This window comes from Manis javanica, chromosome 3 (assembly GCF_040802235.1).
Source record: "Manis javanica isolate MJ-LG chromosome 3, MJ_LKY, whole genome shotgun sequence".
NCBI lineage: Eukaryota > Metazoa > Chordata > Mammalia > Pholidota > Manidae > Manis > Manis javanica.
In genome coordinates, this window is record NC_133158.1 from 181,751,284 (window position 1) to 181,778,453 (window position 27,170).

Here is a 27,170-nt window from a genome sequence, read left to right on the forward strand (position 1 = left end):
CCTGAATTTTGATATATTTGTTGCTTTAATGAAGATTTATTGAGTCCCTGCTCTTCACCCATATTGAGCCAGACAGTATTGGAAGGCAAGCTAACTCTTTTCAGGTCCCTTGGTCCTCCCAGCAGTTATAGCGTCTGTCTTGCCAATGGGTTCCAGCCCCGGGGAAGTTCACTATAGATTCAGTGAGACCGAGGAATGACAATGGAACATTCTTAGGGTTAAAGGGTTATACCCAACTTTATTCCCATGGTGGTAGATCAATCACTAGAGTCCCGTCCACTTAGAGCAAGTCTACATGCAGCAAGCCAGTCTCTGTCTCTAGGACTCTCTATCCCCGCAGCCATCTCAGTCTCTGTCCTCGGCGCTGCCACCACTCCAGTCTCAGCTCTCCTGCAGCCTTCTGGCCATGCCACCGTGTCACCCAGAGCACTGGGTGAGCTCTTTATATAGAGTCAGTAGCAATGTATTGCCCACACATGTGTAGTGAGCTAGCCAACCAGAGCCAGGTGAGAATCCTGGCCACAGGAACCTTCACTTTATCCACAGAATCCCGATTTCCATATGAGGAAAGTGAGACCCAGAGAGATGACATTTTCCAGGGTCAATAGAGAGTCCATAGGAGACCCATTGACCAGCAGTCAGGGCTCAGACCCAAGTCTTCAGCCTGCCAATGCTGTGCTCCTTCCATCTGTCCCCAGGAGCTAACAGTCTGTTTGGAAAGGTGAACAAAACTTGAGGACTTAAATAATGGAGCCAAAAAGTCTGCTATGGATCCTAAAAGAGTTAATATGCTTGGCGTTTCAGACTCAGGCCGGAGAATGGAGCCCTGGGCCTCCCAGTCTTTTTCCTGTGGCCTGGGGAGCAGAATGATTCTGTCCCCACATGTGGGCATGGGAGGCTGGTGATTCTTGGATACCCGTGGGGCCCCTAGCATCACTATCCTCCTCTCATCTGTGTGCTAAGCATTTGCCCAATATGTTACCTACATTTTCTCATTTAATCCCTGTATCCATCCCAGGCTTTGGTCTAGTTATTGGCCCCTATTACAAATGTATTTGTTATGTATTGCTGCATAACAAGTCATCCCAAAACTTAGTAGCTTTAAACAGTAAGCATTTATTATTTCATAGTTTTGTGGGATAGGAATCCAAGCACTGGGTACTCTGGCACAGGGTCCCTCATAAGGCTGCCATCAAGGCCCAGTCTGAGGTCTCATCTGGAGGCTCTACTTGGGTAGGATCTGTTCACTTACACGTTTTTTAGCTGCTGGCGTGAAGGCTGGTTCCATGCTGGTTTGTGGCCAGAGGCCTCTCTCAGTTGCTTGCCACATGGGCCTCTGCATAAGGCACTCATGCCATGGCAACTGGCTTTCTTCAGAGCAAGAGAAATGCCAAAGAGAGAAAGAGATGCCCAGGACAGAAACCATACTTTCTAATCCTGTAGGTGACATCCCTTAACTTGCTGTATTCTATTTATTAGAAGCAAGTATCTAGACCCAGCCCTCACTTGGAGGAGTGGGATTGCATAAGGGCATCAGGACCAGGAGGCAGGTATGACAGCCATCTCAGCCCCTGGCTGCCACACCTTACAAGGAAAATGAAGTGCAGATGTGGTTGAGTCACTTGCCCACTATCACATGACCCTTTTGTGGAATCTGAGCCCTGCCATCCTGACTCTGGGATCCCTGCCCTCCCACTCTTGCTCATTACTCACAGACAAAGGTGTCCACTGGTCCCTTTTACTCTTCTAACAACAACTAGGAAGGTAGAAAGGCCTACCTGGGCCTTTTACTGGAGATTGTGGACAGTGAACCCCTACCCTCCATTCTGTTCTCCTGTGATTCTGCATTTAGGCCAAATCCTTAGAATTTGGGTTGTCAGACTGGTCGTATGGATATATGCTAAGGTTGTCCAGGGGCTCTGGAGATGGCCATGTGGATACCCCTCTGTGGTAGCCCCAGGACATTTGTTTGTCTTTAGAGCACTGTCTCTAGTTCCTTTAAGGTCCACTGTGTGGGTCTGCAGGTGTACATTCCCAATGTATTGGAAGGCTTCTCTCCAGGGCAAGAGACCCATCATCATAGACTCAGTTCTTAGGTTTTCTTCTTCCTTTGAATCCAAACTGGTTTTAAGAAATGTAAAACTGTAGGCTAATTCCTGTAATAATACACAATCACTGTACAAATCAGTGAAGTTCAGGAAACTTCATTATTTTAAGAAAATCACCCATGGCCAGTGTCATTTTGAGGCAACCCAGTGTTTGTTTATATGTTGGTATTGTTTTATTTTTCAGTATATAATGGAAACTATAAAATATACTCAATTTTCTATCAAATATCATGTTCTCACATCACTAAAAATTATATGTAATGTTTATGTAAGTAAAGGATATATTTCAACAAATTCAGTTCTAGTTTTAGTGTAAATTGTACCAGTATTCAAATAGAAAGACATTCTACATAAACATTTATAATACAAGTTTAACTATATATAGAATGTGTTTGGTTCACTTAGCTTTCCTTGCTTTGAAAGAACCCAGCATGAGAGTCTTACATAAGTTGGGGTGACATTGAGGGGAGGAAGTCGTTTGCAGTGGCACAGATACCAAGTCACTCAAACCTACCTTTGGGTCCGTATTTTGCCTCTAACTTGTCATACTGCCTTAAACAAGTTGCTTTGAGTTTCAATTCTCTGATCTGTAAAATGATGATTTATTCATTCAACAACCATTTAAAAAACATCCATTGTTCCAAGTATTGTTCTAAGCATTTGTAATACATCAGTAGGAGGAAAAAAGACAAAACCCTTTCTTTCATGGAGGAACCGTATAGGTTATTGGGGTTGGAGAGGAGGGGAGACAAACACAGGCAATAAATGTGATAAATAAGTAAATCATAAGGTATGTTAGAAGGTCATAAGTGCTATGGAAAGAAAAAACAGGAGAGCAGGATAAGAGGGCAGGAGGTCCCAGGGTGAATTGCAGTTTTAAACAGGGAGGTCAAGTCCACATTTGATAACCATAATAACTGACTCTTGGGATTATAATAAGAACTAAGTGAGGTGCTTCCAAACTGCTCAAACTGGGCTCAGTACCTGGTTGCACCTGGTGTTTGCTGTTGTTATGATTACCGCATTGTTACTCCTGGAAGAATATTTGCCATAGAACTCCTTGGCCTAGGAGTGCTCCAGCCCATTCCTTCTGCCTGTCTCACCCAGGCCCCCTTGCATATTTGAGTCGCCCAGGCACTCCTGCATAGCAGGCTGCCCTTCCCAAGCTGCTGTCTCACTGGCCTGATGCCCCTCTGAGTCAGCAGACCTGGGCTCCAGTTTTGATTCTACGGCCTAAGAGCTGGGCAGCCGTGGGCAGGCCACTCCCTGCCTCCCTGGGAGGTGGAGGGGAGGCGCGCTTTCCTTCTCTGTGAAGCATCATTCGCAGTACCTGCTTGGCAGAGCAGTCTGGGAGCAGGGAGCTATACACATGTGTGTCTTGTGACTTGCCAATTGAGATGCAGAGCCAAGGCTGTGCTGAGCTGTCTGCCTTCACTCCTTACGCCCTGCTCGTGCCGGAGGGTCCTCTAGGAATACGTGAGGAATTAGCCATCCTACCTACCCTTCCTCTTCCTGTGAAGCCCAGGGTAGGGCCAAGCCACTCTTATCTGTTTTCTGGGAAGAGAAATGAGCTGTCAGAAAGTCTGGGTTTTTTTTAACAGCTGGTCATTGAACACAGGTAGTTACCTAATCAAGTTTCTGTACATGTTGCCATGAAGGTGAGTTTAAAGTGGTTATTGCTCATTGATACTTGTTTTGTGAATGCAGGGACGATGAGGATTAACCTGGAGGACTGAGAGAAATGTGTTGTGATGGGGCTTAGGTGTGCAGGAGGATTTGAATCCAGGGCAAGCTCTTTGAGCAGTCCCTCTTAGCACAGTGTCCTGGAGGCCTTGTTAGAAATCACATGTGGACTAAACATGCTCCTAACTCCCGCTGGAGCCCAGTTAAGTTCTGTGATGACAAAGGGGCTGGACAGGACCCAGTCTCTCCTGCAGTATTTGGGAGGAAACTCTCTGCAGTGGCTCCCAACCCTGGCTGCCCATGAAGTGTCTGGAGTGGGCTGACACCCAGGTATCAGTAACTCTGAAAGCTCCGTTCCAAGCTGCAACCAAATTTGGGAGCTAGTACTAAGTTTAAAGGACTGAGCGTGGGTGTGGTCATCTAAGTCCCGTTCTGGCAGATTTTCTCGTGAGGTCCTCCTTGCTTCTTCTAACCCAGCAGGTGTGCAGAGCTATGGACTAGACCCTTGAACCATTACCAGTGAACAGCATCAGATGCAGCCTGGGTTTTTTCCTTAAGCTGCACAGTATGACTCCTGAGGCCGATTTCTCAGGCCTTTGAGCTGTGCTCTGCTTTCAGAACCTCTCCCCTGCAGATTAGAGAAACTGGGAAGGAATAAATGACAAAGTCATTACCGTATGCAGTAAAGAGCAAATGACAAAAATGCATGTTACAATAGAGCAGTTTTTAGAAAGGTATATGAGTACCTCCCTCGTCTGTTTCCAAGAGTCAAATTGTTTGGAAAGCGGGACAGAGGCTCACTGCGTGCCTAGGGAGGGGGAGGCAGTGCCTTGTTGCTGCATTGTAATGCACGGTGGTTGCTCACCTTTTTTACTGTTTGTTTCACCAGTGTACAGGCCGCTGCGTGACTGACAGATGAACATGTTGCCTTGGGGGTTACATTTGTTTGAGTATTTACTCCTGATGGCTGACCTAAATATTGTGAGGTTGTGATGCAAAATAAATGCATGATGGCTTTGAGTGATGTTAGCTGTTTGTGACCTAGAACCAAGCACTGTCAGAGATACAGTGGGACCAAGAAATGAAGACCCAGCTGAACCCTGGCATAGCAGAAGGTTGGGGAGGAAGTGACCTAGCTGGCCACCAGAGGTGACTGGGAGCAGCCTTAGGTGAACTTCTCTGTCTGGGGCATGTGTTTGAGGCTATCCCTCATAAACACTCATCTCCTCTAGTCAGAAAGCCAGTATTTGATAAAGGGTGATGATAATAAGCTTTTTTTACCCCAGGGATGTCCTCTCCCTTTCTTCTTGTTCCAGGAGCGTAACGAGGGTATCAGCACACCTTTTGAGTGGTGCGGTAATGAAGCCAGCCTCACTTCTCATGTAACACTCAAGTCAAGCCAAGGGATGTAGCACCATTGATTCCTCCTTGTGCCACGTGCTTTACAAACATATCACATTTGTCCTTACAACACCCCTCTCACAGGTGCTTTATTAACCATGTTTTCTAGATAGGTATGCTTGTCTGTGGCCACAAGGTTGATGAAGATACAGGGGCGTGAACTCAAGTCAGATGGCTCTAAGGTAGAACTATGCAGTAAACAGGTGTCTTCCCCCGGGATCACTGTCTCAGACCTTTTCCTGGAGCAAGGAAGATTAGCTGAGGAGACCTCGGTGAGGGCACAGACAGTAACTGCTCTGACTCTTCCTTCACAGACCAAATGCTGTTTTACATCAGGGATAGTAATGGCAGCCTCTCTGGCTCAGCCTTCTCGGATTTCATCATTGCCACATCTCTCTGCTAAGCACCTGCTGACAAGACTGGCTTAGTTACACTGCCTTGTGCAGCCATTGACGTGTGGGTGGCAGGTCCCAGAGGATGGTGCTTTCAAGTCTGACTTGTGTTCTGAGGGAGCTCACCTTCTGTGTTTGTTGGTCTCTGTTTGGCTGTGAATGTGCAAAATAATTTTAATACTACAAACCAAGTATAATAGAATGTAAAATTGCATTGTGGAGGAATGATTCTAGTTGAGATCTCCAATGCATGAATTTGGTCTCTTGGCAGCTAGACTGCTCTCTGGGGCTCAGGGGGATATAATAGTTGACACATTTATGTAGATCTATGTGCAGTGTGACCAGATTGCAGCTGCTTTCAGAGCTATAATTTCAATTACTTTTAAAACAATGGTGCATTAACATAGGTGTTGGCTTATTTGGAAAGCAGGGCAAAGGAAAGCAGAGGAATGAAAAGAGATTCTGGAACACAGTGAACATCCTTGTTTGACTTCTCTGGTGGTCTCCCTAAGAACTCTTACTACCAAGGTGGTGGTGCTCTCTCACAGCTTGTGGGCAGATGTGGGTAAAAGGCCCTCAGACATCAGGCTCCTCCTTGGAGTTACAGGCACAGCTGAGCCAAGATATTTGGGTGTCGTGGGCTGGATTCCAGATGATGATCTTTAAACACTTGCTTGTTCAACAACACTTTCATGGGAGGGAATACACTGATGTTGTATCAAGAACAACTATACGCCACTCTATCTTCAAAATAGGAAATTTATTGAAAGCATAGTAAATGGTTTAAAACTTAGATAGTGAAATCAGTCACTCATTCCTAGTGAGTAGCATTATGTATGCATGACAGTCCCAGAGCATGTCTGCCTGCACCCCCGGGCTTGACAGGCCCCTCCTCTGGTTGGACTCAGAGGACATAGAAGGGCCAGTGGTTGTGTTGTGCAGCATTCCTGTGTGCCCTGCAATACATGCTCCACCGACATGGTGTCACACCAACAGGAGAAGGAAGCTGAAGTTAAATTAATTAAATTGAATTATTTGTGTTTCCACTTTTCCCAGTGACCTTTTTTTAACAAGGTATTATTGATGTACACTCTTATAAAAGTTTCACATGAAAAAACAATGTGGTTACTACATTTACCCATATTATCAAGTCCCCATCCATACCCCATTGCAGTCATTGTCCATCAGTGCAGCAAGATGCCAGAGTCACTATTTGCATTCTCTGTGCTACACTGTCTTGCCCGTGACCCCCCACACCATGTGTGCTAAACATAATACCCCTCAATCCCATTCTCCCTCCCTCCCCACACGCCCTCCCACGCCCCTCCCCTTTGGTAACTGCTAGTCCCTACTTGGAGTCTATGAGTCTCCTGCTGTTTTATTCCTTCAGGTTTGCTTCGTTGTTATACTCCACAAATGAAGGAAATCATTTGGCACTTGTCTTTCTCTGCCTGGTTTATTTCACTGAGCATAATATCCTCCAGCTCCATCCATGTTGTTGCAAATGGTAGGATTTCTTTCTTTTCTGATGGCTGAATAGTATTCCATTGTGTATATGTACCACATCTTCTTTATCCATTTATCTACTGATGGACACTTAGGTTGCTTCCATATGTTGGCTACTGTAAATAGTGCTGCAGTAAACAGGGGTGCATATGTCTTTTTGAATCTGAGAAGTTGTATTCTTTGGGTAAATTCCAAGGAGTGGGATTCCCAGGTCAAATAGTATTTCTATTTTTAGTTTTTTGAGGAACCTCCATATTGCTTTCCACAATGGTTGAACTAGCTTACATTCCCACCAGCAGTGTAGGAGGGTTCCCCTTTCTCTGCATCCTCGTCAGCATTTGTTGTTCTTAGTCTTTTCTATGCTGGCCATCCTAACTGGTGTGAGGTGATATCTCATTTTGGTTTTAATTTGCATTTCCTTGATGATCAGTGATGTGGAGCATCTTTTCATGTGTCTGTTGGCCATCTGAATTTCCTCTTTGGAGAATTGTCTGTTCATAACCTCCACCCATTTTTTAATCGTGTTGTTTGTTTTTTGGGTGTTGAGGCATGTGAGTTCTTTATGTATTTTGGATGTTAACCCCTTGTTGGATATGTTGGTTACAAATATATTCTCCCATACTGTAGGATGCCTTTTTGTTCTATTGATGGTGTCCTTTGCTGTACAGAGGCTTTTTAGTTTGATGTAGTCCCATGTGTTCATTCTTGCTTTTGTTTCCCTTGCTTGAGGAGATGTGTTCAGGAGAAAGTTGCTCATGTTTACATTCAGGAGATTTTTGCTTATATTTTCTTCTAAGAGTTTTATGGTTTCATGACTTATATTGAGGTCTTGATCCATTTCAAGTTTATTTTTGTGTATGGGGTTCAACAATAATCCAGTTTCATTCTCTTACATGTAGCTGTCCACGTTTGCCAACAGCAGTTGTTGAAGAAGCTGTCATTTCCACTTTATATGTCCGTGGCTCCTTTATCGTATATTAATTGACCGTATATGCTTTTTTATATCTGGGATCTCTAGTCTGTTCCATTGGTCTATTGTTCTGTTCTTGTGTGAGTACCAAATTGTCTTGATTACTGTGGCTTTGTAGTAGAGCTTGAAGTTGGTGAACATAATCCCCACCTGCTTTATTCTTCTCTGGATTGCTTTGGTTCTTCAGGGTCTTTTGTGGTTCCATATACATTTTAGAAATATTTGCTGTAGTTCATTGAAGAATGCTATTGGTATTTTGATAGGAATTGCATTGAATCTGTAGATTGCTTTAGGCAGGATGGCCATTTTAACATTAATTGTTCCTATCCATGAACACGGGATGTGTTTCCATTTATTGGTATCTTCTTTAATTTCTTTCATGAATTTCTCTCTAGTTTTCAAAGTATAGTTCTTTCACTTCCTTGGTTAGGCTTATTCCTATATATTTTATTCTTTTTGATGCAGTTGTGAATGGAATTGTTTTCCTGATTTCTCTTTCTGCTAGTTCATCATTAGTGTGTAGGAATGCAACAGATTTCTGTGTATTAATTTTGTTTCCTGCAACTTTGCTGTATTCCGATATCAGTTCTAGTAGTTTTGGAGTGGATTCTTTAGGATTTTTATGTACAATATCATGTCATCTGCAAAGAGGGACAGTTTAACTTCTTCCTTAACCAGTCTGGATGCCCTTTATTTCTTTGTGTTGTCTGATTGCTGTGGTGAGGACCTCCAGAACTCTGTTGAATAGAAGTGGGTAGAGTGGGCATCCACATTGTCCCGATCTTAAAGGAAAGGCTTTCAGCTTCTCGCTGTTAAGTATGATGTTGGCTGTGGGTTTGTCATTTATGGCCTTTATTATGTTGAGGTACTTGCCCTCTATACCTATTTTGTTGAGAGTTTTTATCATGAATGGATGTTGAATTTTATAGAATGCTTTTTCAGCATCTATGGAGATAATCTTGTAGTTTTATCCTTTTTGTTGATGTGGTGGATGATGTTGATGGATTTTCAAATGTTGTACCATTTACCATCCTTGCATCCCTGGAATAAATCCTACTTGATCATGATGGATGATCTTTTTGATATATTTTTTAATTCGGTTTGCTAATATTTTGTTGAGTAGTTTTGCATCTGTGTTCGTCAGGGATATTAATCGGTAATTTTTTGTGTGTGTGGTGTCTTTGTCTGGTTTTGGTATTAGAGTGACGCTGGCCTCATAGAATGAGTTTGGAAGTATTCCCTCTTCTACTTTTTGGGAAACTTTAAGGAGGATGGTTATTTCATTAAATGTTTGCTAAAATTCAGTGGTGAAGCCATCTGGTCCAGGAGTTTTATTCTTAGGTAGTTTTTTTATTACGAATTCAATTTCATTGCTAGTAATTAGTCTGCTCAGGTTTTCTGTGTCTTTCTGGGTCAGCCTTGGAAGGTTGAATTTTTCTAGAAAGTTGTCCATTTCTTCTAGGTTATCCAGTTTGTTAGCATATAATTTTTCATAGTTTTCTCTAATAATTCTTTGTATTTTTGTGGTGTCCTTTGTGATTTTTCCTTTCTCATTTCTGATTCTGTTTATGTATGTAGACTCTCTTTTTTTCTTGCTAAGTCTGGCTATGGGTTTATCTATTTTGTTTATTTTCTGAAAGAACCAGCTCCTGCTTTCATTGACTCCTTCTATTGTTTTATCCTTCTCAATTTTATTTATTTCTGCTCTAATCTTTATTATGTCCCTCCTTCTACTGACTTTGGGCCTCATTTGTTTTTCTTTTTCTAGTTTCATTCATTGTGAGTTTAGACTGCTCATATGGGGTTGTTGTTCTTTCCCGAAGTAGGCCTGTATTGTAGTATATTTCCCTCTTATCACAGCCTTCGCTGCGTCCCACAGATTTTGCGGTGTTGAATTATTGTTGTCCTTTGTCTCCATGTATTGCTTGATCTCTGTTTTTATTTGGTCATTGATCCATTGGTTATTTAGGAGCATGTTGTGAAGCCTCCATGTGTTTGTGGGATTTTTCATTTTCTTTGTGTAATTTATTTCTAGTTTCATACTTCTGTGGTCTGAGAAACTGGTTGGTACAATGTCAATCTTTTTGAATTTACGGAGGCTCTTTTTGTGGCCAAGTATATGATCTATTCTTTAAAATGTTCCATGTGCACTTGAGCCGAATGTGTATTCTGCTGCTTTTGGGTGTTGAGTTCTGTAGATGTCTGTTAGGTCCATCTGTTCTAATGTGTTGTTCAGTGCCTCTGTCTCCTTACCTGTCTTCTGTCTGGTTGATCTTTCCTTTGGAGTGAGTGGAGTGTTGAAGTCTCCTAGAATGAATGCATTGCATTCTATTTCCCATTTTAATTCTGTCAGTATTTGTTTCACATATGTAGGTACTCCTGTCTTCGGTGCATGGATATTTATAATGCTTATGTCTTCTTGTTGGATTGACCCCTTCATCATTATGTAATATCCTTCTTTGTCTCTTGTGACTTTCTTTGATTTGAAGTCTAATTCGTCTGATACAAATACTCTCCTGCTCTTTTCTCCCTATTAGTTGCATGAAATATCTTTTTCCATCCCTTCACTTTTTAGTCTGTATATGTCTTTGGGTTTAAAGTGGGTGTCTTGTAGGCAGCATATAGATGGGTCTTGCTTTTTTATCTATTCAGTGACTCTATGTTTTTTGATTGGTGCATTCAGACCATTTACATTTAGGGTGATTATCGATAGGTATGTACTTATTGCCATTTAGATTCGTGTTTACCAAAGGTTCAAGGTTAACTGCCTTACGATCTAGGAGTCTAACTTAACTCACTTAATATGCTATTACAAACACAATCTAAAGGCTCTTTTCTTTTTCTCCTTCTTTTTCTTCCTCCTCCATTCTTTATATATTAGGTATCATATTCTGAACTCTTTGTCTATCCCTTGATTGACTTTGGGGGAAGTTGATTTGATTTTGTATCTGCTTAGTAATTGACTGTCCTACTTTCTTTACCATGATTTTATTACCTCTGATGACAGCTATGAAACCTTAGGAACACCTCCATCTGTAGTAGTCCCTCCAAAATAGACTGTAGAGATGGTTTGTAGGAAGTAAATTCTGTCAGCTTTTGGTTATCTGGAAATTGTTTAATCTCTCCTTCAAATTTAAATGATAATCTTGCCAGAGAAAGTAATCTTGGTTTGAGGCCCTTCTGCTTCATTGCATTAAATGTATCATGCCACTCCCTTCTGGCCTGTAGGGTTTCTGCTGAGAAGTCTGATGATAGCCTGATGGGTTTTCCTTTGTAAATGACCTTTTTCCTCTCTCTAGCTGCCTTTAAAACTCTGTCCTTGTCCTTGATCTTTCCCATTTTAATTGTTATATGTCTTGGTGTTGTCCTCCTTGGGTCCCTTGTGTTGGAATATCTGTGCACCTCCATGGCCTGAGAGACTATCTCCTTCCCCAGATTGGGGAGGTTTTCAGCAGTTACCTCCTCAAAGACACCTTCTATCCCTTTTTCTCCCTCTTCTTCTTCTGGTACCCCTATAATATGAGTCATGTTTATGATTTTTATTTTGAAATCTCTTTCAGGAAGATTCATGAGATCAGTTTCATTTTACTGGTGTATTTATGATTTTCCTTTGAACCAGGTTCCTTTTACATTTCATATTTGTATGTGGCACCCTCTAGTGTTCAGAAGCTCTACTCCCTGGAGCTGCTCAGCCCCTGGAGCAATGTTGGGTGTCACAGGAGAGTGTTATTGCTGCCACAGGGGAGGAAAGAGCTGTTTCCTGCTTTCTGGCTGCTATGCCTGTCTCCACTGCCAGAACCAGTGGGCCTCTATGCTTTGTGTTTGTAGCTGCTGTAGGCAGAGCTTCCCTCTGGCTGAGCTGACACCAGGGCAGGGTTTGCTAGTTTGTGAGCCAAGTGCAGGCTGGCTGGGAGGAAGGCGCACCAGGCTGTGTACCACGGAGGGGGGCCTTGGAGCTGTGTAGCCAGCCAGGGGACTGGAGCGCCTGAATATCGTGAAAGTTCCCAACCTGCTGAGCAGAGTGCATCCAGACAATTCTGTGTACCTGTCCTTTCTCCTGAGCAGTAAGCTCTGTGCAATCCTTGCCCCTTTAGCAGCTCTCTTGCTGTTGGGAAGTCTCTCTGACTGCCCACCTTTCTTTTCCCCCAGAGCAGCCGGATATGGATCCCTGTTTTCCACAAGCGTCTGGAATCTCAGTCTCTCCAGGTATTCTGCCTGTCTTAGCTTTCCAACCTCCCTAATCACCAGAGCAGCATGTAATGTAGGTTTGTGCTCCCAGAGCAGATCTCCAGAGCTAGGTGTTCAGCAGTCCTAGGCCTCCACCCCCTCCTTGCTCCATTTCTCTTCCTCCCGCCGGTGAGTGGGGTGTGGGAAGGGCTTGGGTCCTGCCGGGCTATGTCTTTGGTACATTATCCTATTCCATGAGGTCTGTTCTTTTCTCTAGGGGCATGCAGTTGGGGCAGCCTTCTTTTCTGTTGCTCTTTCAGGATTAGTTGTATTAATTATATTTTCATATTATTTGCAGTTTTTGGAGGAGGCCTCTGTCTCACCTCTCATGCTGCCATCTTTAATCCCCACCTCTTCTTATCCCCAGTGACCTTTTATTGCTTTTTATGGCATGCCGATCAGAGAGTTGCTTGACTTTTTCTTTTTTAATCTATCTGTGGTTATGGACTCAAGCTAAGATCAACACCCTAAGAGTAGGGTGTCTATCCTTGGCATTGTTGACATTTGAGGCTGCCTGATCTGTGGTTCTGGGTGCTGTCCTCTGCATTGTCAGGTTTTTCACAGCATCCCTGGCCTCTACCCACTGGAAGCCATCAGTGCCACCACCACAGTTATGACAAATGGAAATGTCTCCATTGCTTACCAGATGTCCCTGGGGAGCAAAAGTTTCCCCGTTGAGTATCCCTTCTTTAGGAACAGGGAGGAAGGGCTGTTAACATCTTTCTGAGTGCAGTAACCCCAAAAGACCCTTTTCTACAGGGCTAGGTTTTGAGTAAATAGTTCCCAGTGTGGAAGGGGAGTCTCAATTTCTAGACAATTGATAATAGCTTTTAAGTAGTTTCATGTCAGAAAGATGTCTGTGATGATTTTTACTGAAATGAGGCATTAGAAAACTAGTAATAGCTGGTTTGGTTTTTTGGTGTTCTTTTAGGTCATGAAATGAAGAGAGTTGTTAGAAGGGCTCTGTGACTTTTTCAGGAAGTGCGTTTCTGAGCAGGGTTTCTCTCTGACCATGTTTATGTTTCTCTGGAGACTGGAACCCTGTGAGTGCCTGCTCGGGCATTTGTTCACAGCTTGGATGGTTCTGAGGGACCTGGCCGGGCCCTGTGAGCAGCAGATGGGAATAACCGGGCAGGAGTGCAATTCTGGTCCCTGGGCACTCCCAGCCTCCTCTGGGCAGGGGACACAAGCACTTCAGCATGAGGGACAATGGGAGTGCTCTAAACACACATCAAAGTAAAACCATCAGAAGTGAAAGAATGGGCTCGGAACAGTGTTTTTCAAGCTGTATTCTTCTAGCAGCTGATGTTATTGTTTCTTCAATGACATATACAGAACCCACTGTAAATAAAATAGGTCAGTGCCCAGTTTGAAGCGAGTGAAAGAAGGGGGCCTGCAGTCCCACCTCTCACCTCACCTCACCTCACCTCACTTCCAAAGAGAATGCAATCTGCATTCATTACACATCTTACTGAAAGGAGGCTAATGCTTGGGTGGATAACGACCTTTTTTTTTTTTCCCTAGCTGGATCTATCATCTTTCATTTCAGATTAAACTGATTTTCAAAACCAAAAATGGTGCTCTTGTGAAATTTTTCTCTTCATCTATGGAGACAGATTCAGGGGCTGAGAAAAATACATACATACATACTTGTGCACTTACTTAAAGCATTTTGATGTTTTATCATGAAAAACTTAAATGTATAGAAAAATAGAGAAAAGAGAGCTATTTCCTAAATTTAACAGATGCCATTACTTTATCATATTTGCTTCACTTATTTCTTTAAACCTCTAATGGATAAGAATTTAAAAAGACATATCCATGATAACAAGGTCTGGGAATATTTTTACCACATATTCCCCTTACCCACATTACCACCCCATATCCCAGTTCATTATGTAGACCAAAATAATTTGAATTTAATTTTTGAAATCTATATGAGGAATACAAAGGTGGTTCAACTTGCAGGTGTTCCTATGTCTGTAGTCTGTTTTTCATTCAGCAACAATTTTGGGGTCTCTGCACCCAAGCATACAATATTAAGAAACCAGACCAAACATAGCTCCTGCCCTGGGTTGTGTTTGAATATGAATGCTCTTAAGTTGCTTGTCTGGAAAGGTGAGGAAAATGAGTTCTGTGCCATGGCTGCAGAGGTGGGTAGCTGGTGAGGAGAGTGACTTTGGAGGTTTGGGAGAACAAGCCTACCCGAAGTGTGCTGGCCCGGTTGTTGGGTTGGCAGAGCACTGTGTGCATGGCACTACTGCAGACGTGGCGTCCCAGAGCCTCTGCGGCTGGTTCGGGCTGTGTTGTGCATATGGCATGAAGTCCTGGCTCTGGCACTGAGTGGGGCCAGCCTGGGAAGAGACAGCCACAGTGTGGGCAAAGCTGGCAGGCTGGCTGGTTGTTCACTACCTGCTTTGCAGTGATCAAAGTCGAGGTATTTTTTTTCTAATAGTTATTAGTCTGCTATTTTTACAAAACAGCATGTAAAAGGACCCGGTATCATACGTAAGAAAAACAGCCCATTAGGGCACCAGGAATTTACCTGACACTTTTTAAAATTCACTGCCAAGTTAGTCATCTGCAGAAAGACTGAGTTGTTTGTACTTTTGAAAGAAGTGTGTCTTCTATCAACAGTCTGTTGCAAGTGGAACCATTCGGGATATCCCTTCCCTGCATCCATTTCTGTGTTAGTTCTAAGTTAACGAAGAACACTGGAAAAGAAACAGAGTGATAGTGTACAGGGTTTTATGCTTACTTGACTTTATCACTACAAACCTTAAAGTTAATAACCTGTTTTTAAAGATTCTATAGCAAATGTGTTTTCAAGATAGAAAATAAATTTGGGAAACTTTTGATTTAGCCTTGGAAGTATGAGCCAAGTGATTTTTCACTGACTAAGTTTACTATTTGATAAAAGTTTTTAATGGACCTTTCTGTGTTGACTACAGCCTGATTCACATAATGGGATAAATGGAATATGAGTGTAAAGGAGCTGCCAAGCCCCAGTTACATGTAGAAATACGTTTGTTTTCAACGAGGATCATACTGAAGCAGCAAATATTCCTCTTGAATTTTGTGCTTACTTTCAAATGAACTGCACTCATGAATTAGCTTCGGCCCCCAGAATGTGTTTGTGCTGACAAGAATGGTAATAGCCAGTTTCGTACAATGTCATTCACCTGCTACTTGCAGGAATGGGGTGGGGCATGGCGAAGGTTGGTTTTTCTCATCATTAAACATGCCCTGGGAAAGGGGGCATGGCATTTCAGTAACAGCCCTTTTCCCAGAATAAATAGCTTCTTTCCTCACTTCACAAAATGGTGGAAAATATTATATGTTGGTAAACATTTTTATGGTGTGATTGCTTTTCAAAATCGAATTGCAAGACTGATGCATACCTTGGAGGGATATGTTTACAATGGTCTGTGCATGACATTTTCCCCCCACTTTGGCAGGAAATAACTACGTGTTTACCAGATTACTACAAATGGACTCAGTACCTCTTTCTTAAACTCTACGAAGCTGGACTGGCCTATCAAAAGGAGGTAAGTTAAAGTTAGCTGTACTTTAAAAGTTTTGTAAATCTTCTCCATCTTAAAACACATCTTTGTTAAATAAGAAACAAATAAATACTGTTTGCACAGTAGCAGTGAAAATGACCACTACCTCAAGTTCATGAAGTCAGTCATAGCCAACCCAGAAAGTAACACTGCCTGGCTTAGTCTGGTGCCTCCAGGACAGGGCTCGGGCTTTTTTCACCTTTGAATTCCCAGCACATAACACAGTGTCCAGTGCCTGTAATGAGATAAGGAGGGAGCATAGGAGAAACGCAGGTTTCTCAGATCCTAGCTCAGCTACCTCTCCCAGCTGTGTGCCCGCTGGGTAACTTCACCCCAGGAATCAGGGTTTCTTATCTGCTAAATGAGTCACTAACATCTTCCTTGCAGGGTCTTGGGAAGATTAGAGGTTATACTTAGAAGAACCACTATCACAATATCTACACATAGTGGCCTCCTAACAAATGGAGGTGCTTGTTATAGCAGGAGCTCAACAGTAGTAGATAAGCCTTAGATTGTGGGAGATGAGGGAGAATATCATTCTGTGACCTAGAGCTGCACCAGCCAGTGTGATAGCCATTAGTGGCATGGGTTGTTGCCACATGGGTTGTTGATCTTTAAATTTAAAGTACTTAAGATTAAATAATATTAAAAATTCAGGTCCTCAGACACATTAGCCACATTCATGTGCTATTAAGTTAGTACTGGACAGCACAGATATACAATAGAACATTCCCATCCTATTGGAATATTCTACTAAATAGTACTGGTCCCGAAAATTTAGAAGTAACAAGTAGAAAATCCATTGTACCTTTATGCTTGAGACATTCTCCTTTAACCAGAGGGATTTAACAACAAACATAGAATTTTATTTACTTTCCTGTGGTTACATCACACTGCTTGGTCTTACAGTGGATAGTACTTACATAATCATGTTTAAGTTTAAAGATTTGTAGTATCAACATAGAGACATATGCAGAAGGCTCATTGTGAATTTCAGAATAAAGCAAAAGTGTCTTAAACCTTGAAATCTTAAAAATAATATAGTTCATAAACATCAGGAGGTGAAATTGGGGTAGAGAAGTAGAAGCAGGTGTAATTACTTCCTCTTTCATAACAAGGAGTCAGAGGTGAAGAATTAGAGGTTTACATCTAATTTTTATAGTCAGAAAGGTAACTATTAAAGCTAAAGATAACAAAGACAACAAAAAACAGAAAAGGGGTTAGGGATGGGAAAAAGGCTATATGACCATGCTGACTACCTCAAAGTATATGGCAGAGGGTCAGTAGAACTGTATCAAAATAATATACCAAAATTCCAGTATAATTTTATTAAACTTCTGATGTTAAACACCAGAAGAACTAATGAGCAGATCCTGCTGAAAGTGGTAGAGTATTTTAATAACCATTTCAAATATTTATGAATATTCTTCTTTGATACTACACCAAAACTCAACAAGTGGTAGTTTCTTAAACATCAGTTGCAGTGTTGAATCTGAAAAGCATCAATGAACTCTTTGTACTGTTACATTAAAATGTATTGGTCTGTCTTGCACTTTGAAGGGATTTATATCTACTGGTAATTTTGTAACATTGTAACATCATACATTGGTCTTTTAGACAATGTTAGTTCATGAATTACGCAGACCTTCCAAATGTTGACATTATTTCATCTGTTATGCCAGTGGGTTTCAGCCCCAGACAAATTCATTATGGATTCAATGAGACTGAAAAAAATGTCAGTGGAATGTTCTTGGGGTGAAAGGGTTATACCTAACTTTATTCCCACAGTGGCAAGTCAATCACTAGAATCCCATCCACTCAGAGCAAGTCTGCGTGCAGCAAGCCGGACTCTGCCCCTGGGCCTCTCTGCCCCCTCAGCAGTCCCAGTCTCTGTCCTCAGGGCTGCCAGCACTCCTGTCTCATCTCTGCTCTCCTGTAGCCTTGCAGCCATGCCACCGTGTCACCCAGAGTGCTGGGCGGAGCTCTTTATATCGAGTCAGTAATACCGTATTGCCCACACATGTGCAGTGAGCAAGCCGACCAGGGCCAGTGAGCATCCTGGCCACAGGAACCTTCCCTTTCTCCACATCATCAGAAGAGTCTTTGAGTTTGGGGAAGCTGTGAAGCTTCTGGTGGGCAAATACAAGGTTTCCAAAGTTCAAATTTTCACTTGCAAGTTCAAGTTTTATCATTGGCAACAGATACCATCAGTTGGTTTCCTAGGAGTGACAGGTTCACTTTGTTTATTTTTGAGGAAATGTCTGCCATATACCTAAGTTTGAATAACTATAGTTTATTGTCAGTCATTCTTTCACATAAAAAGTTACATGAAATAAAGTGCTAATCAAGCTCACAGCTCAATTGCATTAGTACTTTTTCTCACAGAACATATTAAAAAGATATTTACTCAAGGGTTAAGATTTAATAAAATTAATGCTTTTATCACTTCCTCCAGGACATTTTTAGTGAAACTGGCTTTTTTTTCTCCTTGTACTGTGAGTGCACAGTGGTGTAGAGTCCCTGGTCACTAGTGTGCCACTACTTTGATTCATGCTGAGGGCCAGCAGGTTTACCCACCGTTGCTTTTGCATGATCAGTATAAATATAAGCACAATGAAAAAGGGGAATTACATCTTATTATTATAATGAAAATAGTTTGGGCCTGCATACCCCCTGAAAGGGCCCTAGGGACCCCTAGAAGTTAATGGACACACTTTGAGAACCACTGTACACAGCCTCTATCCCTGCTTAACAACCTCTACCCCTGGTCCCATCTTTAAGAATATTGAAATGTTGGTCGTTTAAAATGTTATTTATATATTACTTAATATTAAAATGTTATGCCTATTTATTTTTTCAAAGGAAGTATTGAGTCCCTGCTACATTAGAGATGAATTGAGAGTGAGAACTTGGTGGAACTGAGTCATGCTAATGTTCATACTGTAGAATCTCCTGGGTCAGTGTAATTCCTTAAAGCATCACAGCTGATCCCATGTCCAGAGCTCCATTAGGTGAGGCATGGTGAGAGACAAGATTGCCTGTTCAAAGTTCCTGCCTGCCACAGACCTTTATGTGTTGTTAAAGCATAATTTTCAAAAGTTGAAAACATGACTCCCATAGGAATTCAAAAAGAACAGGCGTCAAAGATTTTATTCAACTCATCAATTAGTGAGGGAACCACTTATATGTTGAGACTGGTTCAAATGAGATTCAAGAACAGACATTTATAGAGTCAAAGGAATGCTGAATAAATTTGCTAATTGAATAAAAAGGGCTTAATGTTCTAGAAGGCAAGAAACCTAACTTTTGGGGCTATCTTTTCTATGACAGAGGTGTCATTTGCATTGTCACTGGATGGAAGCCACTCTCAGGTAAAAGTCCTTATCCCTGCTATGAATTTTCTATATGTTCACTTCTCCCCTTGCACCCTGGCAGGGTTGTAAAAATAACTTAAAAACAATAATTACTAGGAAGTCAAACAAAAGTACACATCCCTGGAAAGTGAGATAATCCCTGGAGGATGTGGGCCTACTAGACAATCACAGTTAATGCTGAAAGGACACTCAGAGATCCCTTTTGCCTGTGTCTAAGTTTTGGGTAATTTTTCTTAACAGCATCATTCACTCTTCAGAAGCAAAAGAGTAGGAAGGGAATTAGTGGAAAAATCATCAGAGATCCTTCTCCATTCAGCAGGTACAGTTCTAATCTAGAAGACTGGCAAATAGACATATTTACAGAAAAGCCTCCCTTGCTCTGAGTGAACAGTAATTATATCCCAAAGGAGTTTCCATACAGAATCACCCATGGGTCTGGGCAGAGGTTGGGAGGTACCGTGAGCTACGTATGTATCCCAAGTGACAGCAGGAGGGATAAACAAAAACAAAAATTGTAAGACATGAATAAGCTACAGCAAAGGGCATACTGCAGGTAAACCACAGGAAGAAGTCTACAATTCTTTGAGGAGCATAAGCAGTTATATTAGATTATCCAGTGTTACCTGTCCTCAGTTGTGTAGTTACTGTTTATTTTATATGCATGAGATATGAAATGATGGAACACATTAATGTAATACTGTTAATATTTCTCACAGGGAGCCTTAATATGTGCTGGTAATACTCCTTTATAGGACATTCTTTTTGTTATCTGTTGTGTATTTAAGTTAAATTTTTGAATATATTGAATGTTTAAATTTGTGGTACTCCTTTGTAGGACCTTTGCCTCTCTGTCTCTGCACTCGGGGTTTGGTCCTGCTGCCTCCATTCAAACCTAAATAGGAAGAGGAACCGTATCACTGTCGGTGGATCCAACAGCTGATCAAAGCCAGCGTCTTAGGGGCTGAGTAGCTTTTCTGAAGATGGAAGGGGTCACGGGAGGGCCCCATTGTACAGGCACCGCCATCCTGCTAGCTGCAGGTGTTTTTCTCCTCAGCTGTTTGCAAATCACTGTGACCTACCTCCCTCACCACAGTATGCTTGCCTCTGGGGAGAAGAGTTGTTTTCCCTGGGACTGCTTCTTTCATGGGAACAAACCATATTTGCTTCCTATTGCTGCTGCTGTAGCAAATTAGCACAGACTTGGTCACTTAAAACAACACATGTTTATTATCTAGCAGCTCTAGAGGCAGAAGTCCACAAAATGGATCTTTCTGGACAAAATCAACATGGTGGTGGGCTGCCTGCCATCTGGGGGCTCTGGGATGAATTGGTTTCCTTGCCTTTTCCACCTTCTGGAAGCTGCCTACATTCCTTGGGTTTTGAGCCCCCTCCATCTGCAGAGCCAGCATGCAGCATATTGAGATCTCTCTGACCTGTGCTTCCATCACCTTGCCCCCTGCTCCCACTCTGACTCTTCTGCCCCCCTCTTTTTCTTATAAGAGTCCTGTCATTACAACTGGGCGTAGCTGGATATCTAGCTTAATCTTTTCATATTAGGATCCTTCACTTAATCATATCTTCAGAGACCCTTTTGCCATACAGATAACATTTTCACCGGTTCCAGGGATTTGGACATGGGCATCTTTGGGGTACAGTTGTTCTGCCTACCACAGGCCTCTTCTTCCTGTTTCATAGAGTTGTTAATAAGGATTAATCAAGTGAATGCTTATAAAAGCCTGGAATGGTGCCTGGCACAAAGTAGGGGCTCAGTAAATGCCCACCTGAGTATGCATGCAGACTTACCTCCAGTCCTTATGGTATTTAAATTGGGAAAATAGAAAGTAAAAAAAATCCAAAAGCTTTTTGGCTAATTCTAAGGCAGCCCATCCATAGACAGGTACTAGTGAAGAATAATGTAGATTATTTTATGGATTTTCATTTAGAAAGATAGTGTTTTTGTTGCTAGTTGTTGACTTAAAGGTATTTGATGTATTTTTAAGTCACCATTAAAATGTCGTGATCTTAAGAAAAAATCATAAATAGAATGCAAAAATGCACACTTGATACATTGTTTGGAGATCAGAGGTAGTTCTAATCCAAGGATTTTTCCAAGTACTCCTTTTATTGGATAACTATTTTCAAATTAGCTTTAAAATGTAAAACATATTGACATTAGCATTCTATTTCTAAGGTTTATTTCAACATATGCACTTTTGAAATTAACATTAGAAAGTTCATTGATTTCAGAAAGAATGCATACAGCATACTTTTAGGGCATATTTAGCCAAAAATAACTCACATATTAATACTTTTGTTCTAACAACACTGTTGTAACTTTTTTTTAAAAAAATGAAAGATAGCCTTAACCCTTAAATCAGTCCTGCTTTTAAGATGTATAAATGAACATTCAAGGATACTATTTTAGCAAAGCATTACTAAACATATCTGGGATGTTTAAGTTTTTTGTTCTTAACAAGCTCTGTCCATTAAAGTCTTCATTTCCATTGCAAAAGGAATCTGTTCTTGTTCTCATGAAACAAAAACAGTTTCAGCCAAAAATATGAATATAAAACTTCTACTTGACAGAATGTCAATTTTACCTCTATGGCTTAAAACAAAAAAAAAATATTTGTTCCATGGTTGTAGTTAGTAGAGAGAATGGTGCTGATTTTGCTTGGACATTCTAGGGACCTGTGGAGAACCACTGAATCTGTTCAGTGGCTTTGGCTGGCTCCATGGTTTCAGTGGCAGCTGATGATAGTGCTAATTCACCCAGACGTGCTAGGTTAGCCTGGTCTTCAGAAGCACGTCAACAGAAACCTTGTGCACAAAACAGGCACCTTTCTCGCTCTGCCTCCTGTGTGGCTTTGGGAGCTGGTGGTGAAGGTAACAAGTACACAGTAGCCCTGGGGACCCTTTCCCGAGCCCCGAGGCTCAGTCCAAAGTTAGACCCATTCTGGGTGGAGCACAGTCGATTTAGAGAATTAGATCCTCTTATATCTTTGTGTTGTTCCTTAATTAAGCATGCTTTTGTCAAGGGAAAGGCTAAAAGACCTTGAGAAAATCAATACCCTAAGAACATACCCTTTGCCAGCCTTCTGGAACCTGAAGCCGCCTAGCAGGATACTCAGCAAAGATGTTAGGTAGGATAAAAGCAGAACTTAAGAAGAAAGAAGTGAGGGAAACTATGGAGAGTAGCCAAAGGTCTGAGGATCGGCCAGGAGACAAACAGGTGCTGATGGGGGACGTGACCTAGAAGAGACTGGCACCCTGCGTGAAGGGTGAGGCCAGAGAGCAGGGCAAGGAGACAAAGGGAGAGGTGGGTGAGAAAGGGGGGTTGGGGAGAGGCAGCCTGCTGGTGCAGTAGACATCAGAGCTGCCGAGTTGTAGAGAACAGAGCTGGTAAATGTGAATTCAGGATGATGGTGCCCTAAAATCCCCAGCTTCATGGCCAAGCTTAACAGTAGGGGAAGGGGGCAAAAGCAATGGGGTGCCCACTGTCCCTGTACAAAATTGACGTATGTGAACATAGCCGATTGATTTTGCCCACCCCCGGATTAATTACCTGTAGAAAGGCTGAGCCTGAATCCTGCAACCCTGTGGTCCGGGTGGATTGTACATGGTCCTGGGAAGAAATGTGAATGGGTCCTCAGAGCTCATGTATCTTTGATTTGAGATGCTATTTCCTTTGGTGTTTTTCCTCTTCCCCCAACACTTTCATTGGGGGAGAAAATTGCTTTTGTGTTTTGCTTTTATTTGTCTTTTACTCTACACCAGGGTTTTATTATGACATTTAAACCTCTTAGGAACACTCATTGCATTATATCAGGCCATGTGGGAAATGTTGATAAGAAAATTAAGTCCTATTTGTGTTTGCAATCTACAGTACTGAGTGTTTCCTTCTCATATCCTCTGAGGTTTGCAGGGGGCAGGAGACAAAGGTAAGGGCACAAAGGGCTATTTTCTCCCTTTCTTTGATGTATTTTATAGGTTTAGTTGCGCGTGAGTTGTTTTTGTGCTTTTTACTCTGTGGTGGTTGCCTTTTGAAAAAACTGTCCATATTACGAAACAATGCTTGGCTCTTTTTACCTTTTATTTTGAGTGGTACCCCTCCCCCTAACCCCTAGTGCAGCAGTGGTAACAGATAAGTAAATTACCCTCCATTTATTAACCTTAAGTTTTAGGTCTAAGATAAGTTCGTCCTATATTTTGTCTATGTTTATGTGACTCAAGGCTTTTGGGGACCCTAGAATGAGGGAGGAAATTTATTTAGTGCATGCCTTTCCCACTCTGACTGTAGCCTTAACAGGCTTAAATTTTTCAATGGATGTATACTTTTTAGTTGTAAGATCACAACTCATAGAAGGGCTAGCGTCTCCTCCACTCCTATTTCTTACGTAATTTTTAGGTATGTCTGTGGATCACTCAGTTTCTCAGCAGGAAGTAGAGGGCTTACCCAAATGCAGTCATTGAAGAAAATGTAATAAAAGGACTGTCTCTGTGCAGAGTTTAGGGAAAACCCACAAGAGATGGCCGAGCACATGGCGCTGGCAATCAAAGGAAGCCTTTGCCACGCCTGGCTGAAGGGGCAACATTGGGGAGTAGTTTCTGAAAGTGGGGAGCAGCAGTGATAGCAGTGGGAGAGGCCTGCCCGGTAGGGGCTGTGGCCTGCATCCCTGCCAGCCACGGCCCAACCGGGAAGAAACCAGGGTGCCTCTTGTTGGTTGAACCCACCCAAAGGGCAAGGGTGCAAGTTAATGCAGGCACAGAGATCAGCTTCCTGGAGTGCAGAAAAGGATGGAAAAAGGATTTGGAGGGGTAAATGGACAGTATTCAGTACAATCTCTTACTGGAATTGTTCTTTAAAGCTTTTAAAAACAATGTGTATTGTGAGGATGTTTTAGTACCCAGACACATCTCTTTGTATTCATTGCTTTCTGTGTATAAGTCTTACTGAGATGTCATGAAAGAGTCAACGTAGATGGCAGAGATACTTATTTTAAATGAAGATGGAAATGAATTAGAGCTCTCTGGAGAAAAACTTCAGAATGGTTAAGACTGCAGTTTCTATCAGCCAAATAAATTTTTGGAGCTAGATCTCAGAATATTGTTACCTTTTGCAGGGCAGATGTTGATTGGGAGAGACCACAACAGAATTTTCTGAGATGCTGGTAATGTCCTATATCTTAATATGAGTAATTGTAAAAATTCATTGAGTTGTACATTTAAGGTTTATCCATATTACTCTATATATGTTATACCTTAATTTAGGCAGATGTTTTAGAGTTCCTACCCTGTCTCTGTCACTGACTGACTATGTGACCTGAGGCAAGTTGTTGTCTCTCTTCCTCTGCAATATGGGAAGAACAATACTCTTACTTCAAAATGTTGTCATGAGGATAAGAAGAGCTAGTCTTAGTAAGGCACTTAGCATCTAGCACATGGTAATCACTCAAAAAATGTTAGCTATTTATATTAAAATAAATCTGTTTGTCTCTTCTAGGCAATACATAGAATTCTGACTTAAAGACTGATGGGCTGCTAAAAAAAGAGTGAAATCTTGCCATTTGTGTCAACATGGATGGACTTAGAGGGTATTATTATGCCAAGTGAAATAAGCAGAGAGAGAAAGACAAATACCATATGATTTCACCTACATGTGGATTCTAAAAACAAAACAAAATAGATTCATAGACAAAAAGAACAGACTGGTGGTTGCCTTGGAAAGGGAAAACAATTAGAAAGCTTGATATCATGGTCTGGATGATAGTTACATGAATGTATGCACATGTCAAAATTCATCAAGCTATATATACACTCAAGATTTATGCATTTTATTATGTATGTACCTCATAAAATACTAAGAAACAAAATAAGTATGTTTGCTTCCCCTAAAATCATCTAATTCTGCTAGGTTCCAAGTACCAATTTTTCTTCTTTTCCTCTGTTTACTAAAATTTCTAATCCTGCAAGTTCATCCTTTGTCAGGAAGATAGCAAACTTGAGTTAGACACATACTTACAGTCTTCCTTCCCAAGCCTATTCTAACAAGATGAAAACACAGACACAGTTCACATGTTCTGTTTTTACAGCTTACAAGTGGTTTCTTTGCTAAACAATACTCCAAGAAGATGCCCTCAAGTTTTAGAGCAGAGATAATGTATCTGCAGATCCTTTCACATGTAAGGAACCTGGAAATGATCCTTTTCAGTATACTTAACAGATCGTATCATTTTGCTTCATGACTTAAAACAGGCCTTGGTTAACTGGGACCCAGTGGATCAAACAGTGCTTGCCAATGAGCAGGTGGATGAACATGGCTGTTCATGGCGTTCTGGAGCAAAGGTGGAACAGAAGTACCTCAGACAGTGGTTTATTAAGACAACTGCTTATGCAAAGGTGAGTGTCAGCCTGAAGGCTCCTTAATAATTCTGTCCATGTTGGCAGGCAACACCAAGGTCTTTTCGGTATTGGAAAGCCTCACTTTTGGGGGTGAACCCTAGGAAGGGCTTTTAGAGCCATGGTGTGCAGACAGGAAGCATGGGAGCCTCAGGGTCACTCAAGGGTGACGCATGGGAGACTCAAGGGTGATGGGCTTGAGTCTTTCAGTTTAAGAGTGGCACCTGGAGTTTATTGTAGGCCCTTGTTTGCTGACCACTGAACACACTTTATCATTGTATTACCATAGAGGCTAAAAAAACACTCAACTTTATTTTTAATTACATCAACCATTAAGCTAGAAAGGAAAAAATATTTTCATTTGTGTAGTTCTAGTAAGACCTCCAGAAGATAGAATGACATTTCAAATGGTCCAAAGAAGACTATCTAAAAGGAGCAAACAGATGACTGGTCTCCATGAGGGAAGGGTGGAGTGAAAATGAACTAAGCCAGAAACCAAAGCTTTGGATCTTAACTCCTATTGTGTCCCCGAGTAACAGTGTAACTGGTGCAAATCCCTGCGTCTCTGTGTCCTCATTGATAAAAGGAGAGGGTGGGACCAGATGGTCCTTAAGGTACCTTATGGCTCTTTAAATGTTCAGGGGTTCAAGGCAAAGCCAGCCACTGAAAGAAGAGACTTGCTTATTCAGTAGCCTGGGCAAAATTACCCATCCTGGGTACTCCACTCTGTGTGAGGCATCCTTTGGCCATACCAAATTTCAGGATATGAGATTGGGGAATCACTGCCTGAAACTCCAAAGATAAATGATTAAAGCAAATCAGGGACTCTCCCCATGGCAATTTGATAATATCTGTATTCGTTAGCTTAAGATTGGTCACAAACAGTATCTGAGAAGGTAAAAGCACATGAAGGGCTACTGACAATACATCACGGGGTTCTTCCCCTGTGCTGGTCACCATAAGAAGGATAGTTGTACCCTTCATAGTAACCCATGGGTTTCTCTGAAGAGGTAAGATACTGGGCTGAAATGGACTTTGGTTTAAGTCCAATACTGTACTTCTTATATGCAAAGAAAGCACAAAATTATAAATAACCTCTGAACACTAAAAAACTTCTCTGAGTTACAACTTCAGTACACCATCTCACAATACCAATGCCATATGGGTATATGACCTCCAGGCTTCTCACTCAAAGGACAATCTTAAATGAGGCTGTTTTCCCATTATAATTTTTTCAGGATATAGCAAAGAATAGCTTATGGATTTGGAAAACTACCAATCAGAACTTGTAAATGCAGTGCCTTGCTCCTTTTAAGCACACGATAATATCGAGACTGAGAAGAGCAACGCTAAGAACATTGCTTTCCATAACATCCGAGGCAGTGGGAGCCCCTGTTTGCTGACAGTTGGGGTCCACTGCATTACCAGGATTGATGCCAGGTCACCTTAAGGATCTGTCAGATGATTCTGTAATAGGCATTGTTAGAAAGGCAGCCTAATTAGCTCTTTTGTTTTGACCTCTGCCTCTAGTTGGAAATGTAATAACC

General features: G+C 41.8%; 1 protein-coding gene across 15 annotated transcripts in view; it reads left to right on the forward strand.

The window, feature by feature from the left end:
• The window catches only part of LARS2 (leucyl-tRNA synthetase 2, mitochondrial), a 175,001-nt gene that overhangs the window by 49,187 nt on the left and 98,644 nt on the right, over positions 1 to 27,170 (forward strand). For 8 of the 15 annotated variants that reach the window (XM_037015980.2, XM_037015986.2, XM_037015983.2 and 5 more), the window contains 2 exons: positions 15,746 to 15,835; positions 25,480 to 25,623. In XM_037015980.2, the coding sequence (XP_036871875.2) occupies positions 15,746 to 15,835; positions 25,480 to 25,623 (234 nt within the window). Of the gene's footprint in view, positions 1 to 9,811; positions 15,439 to 15,745; positions 15,836 to 19,180; positions 23,166 to 24,347; positions 24,396 to 24,419; positions 24,819 to 25,479; positions 25,624 to 27,170 lie in introns of those variants that run through there. The other 7 variants (XM_037015992.2, XM_073232510.1, XM_073232513.1 and 4 more) reach the window with 7 other exon arrangements.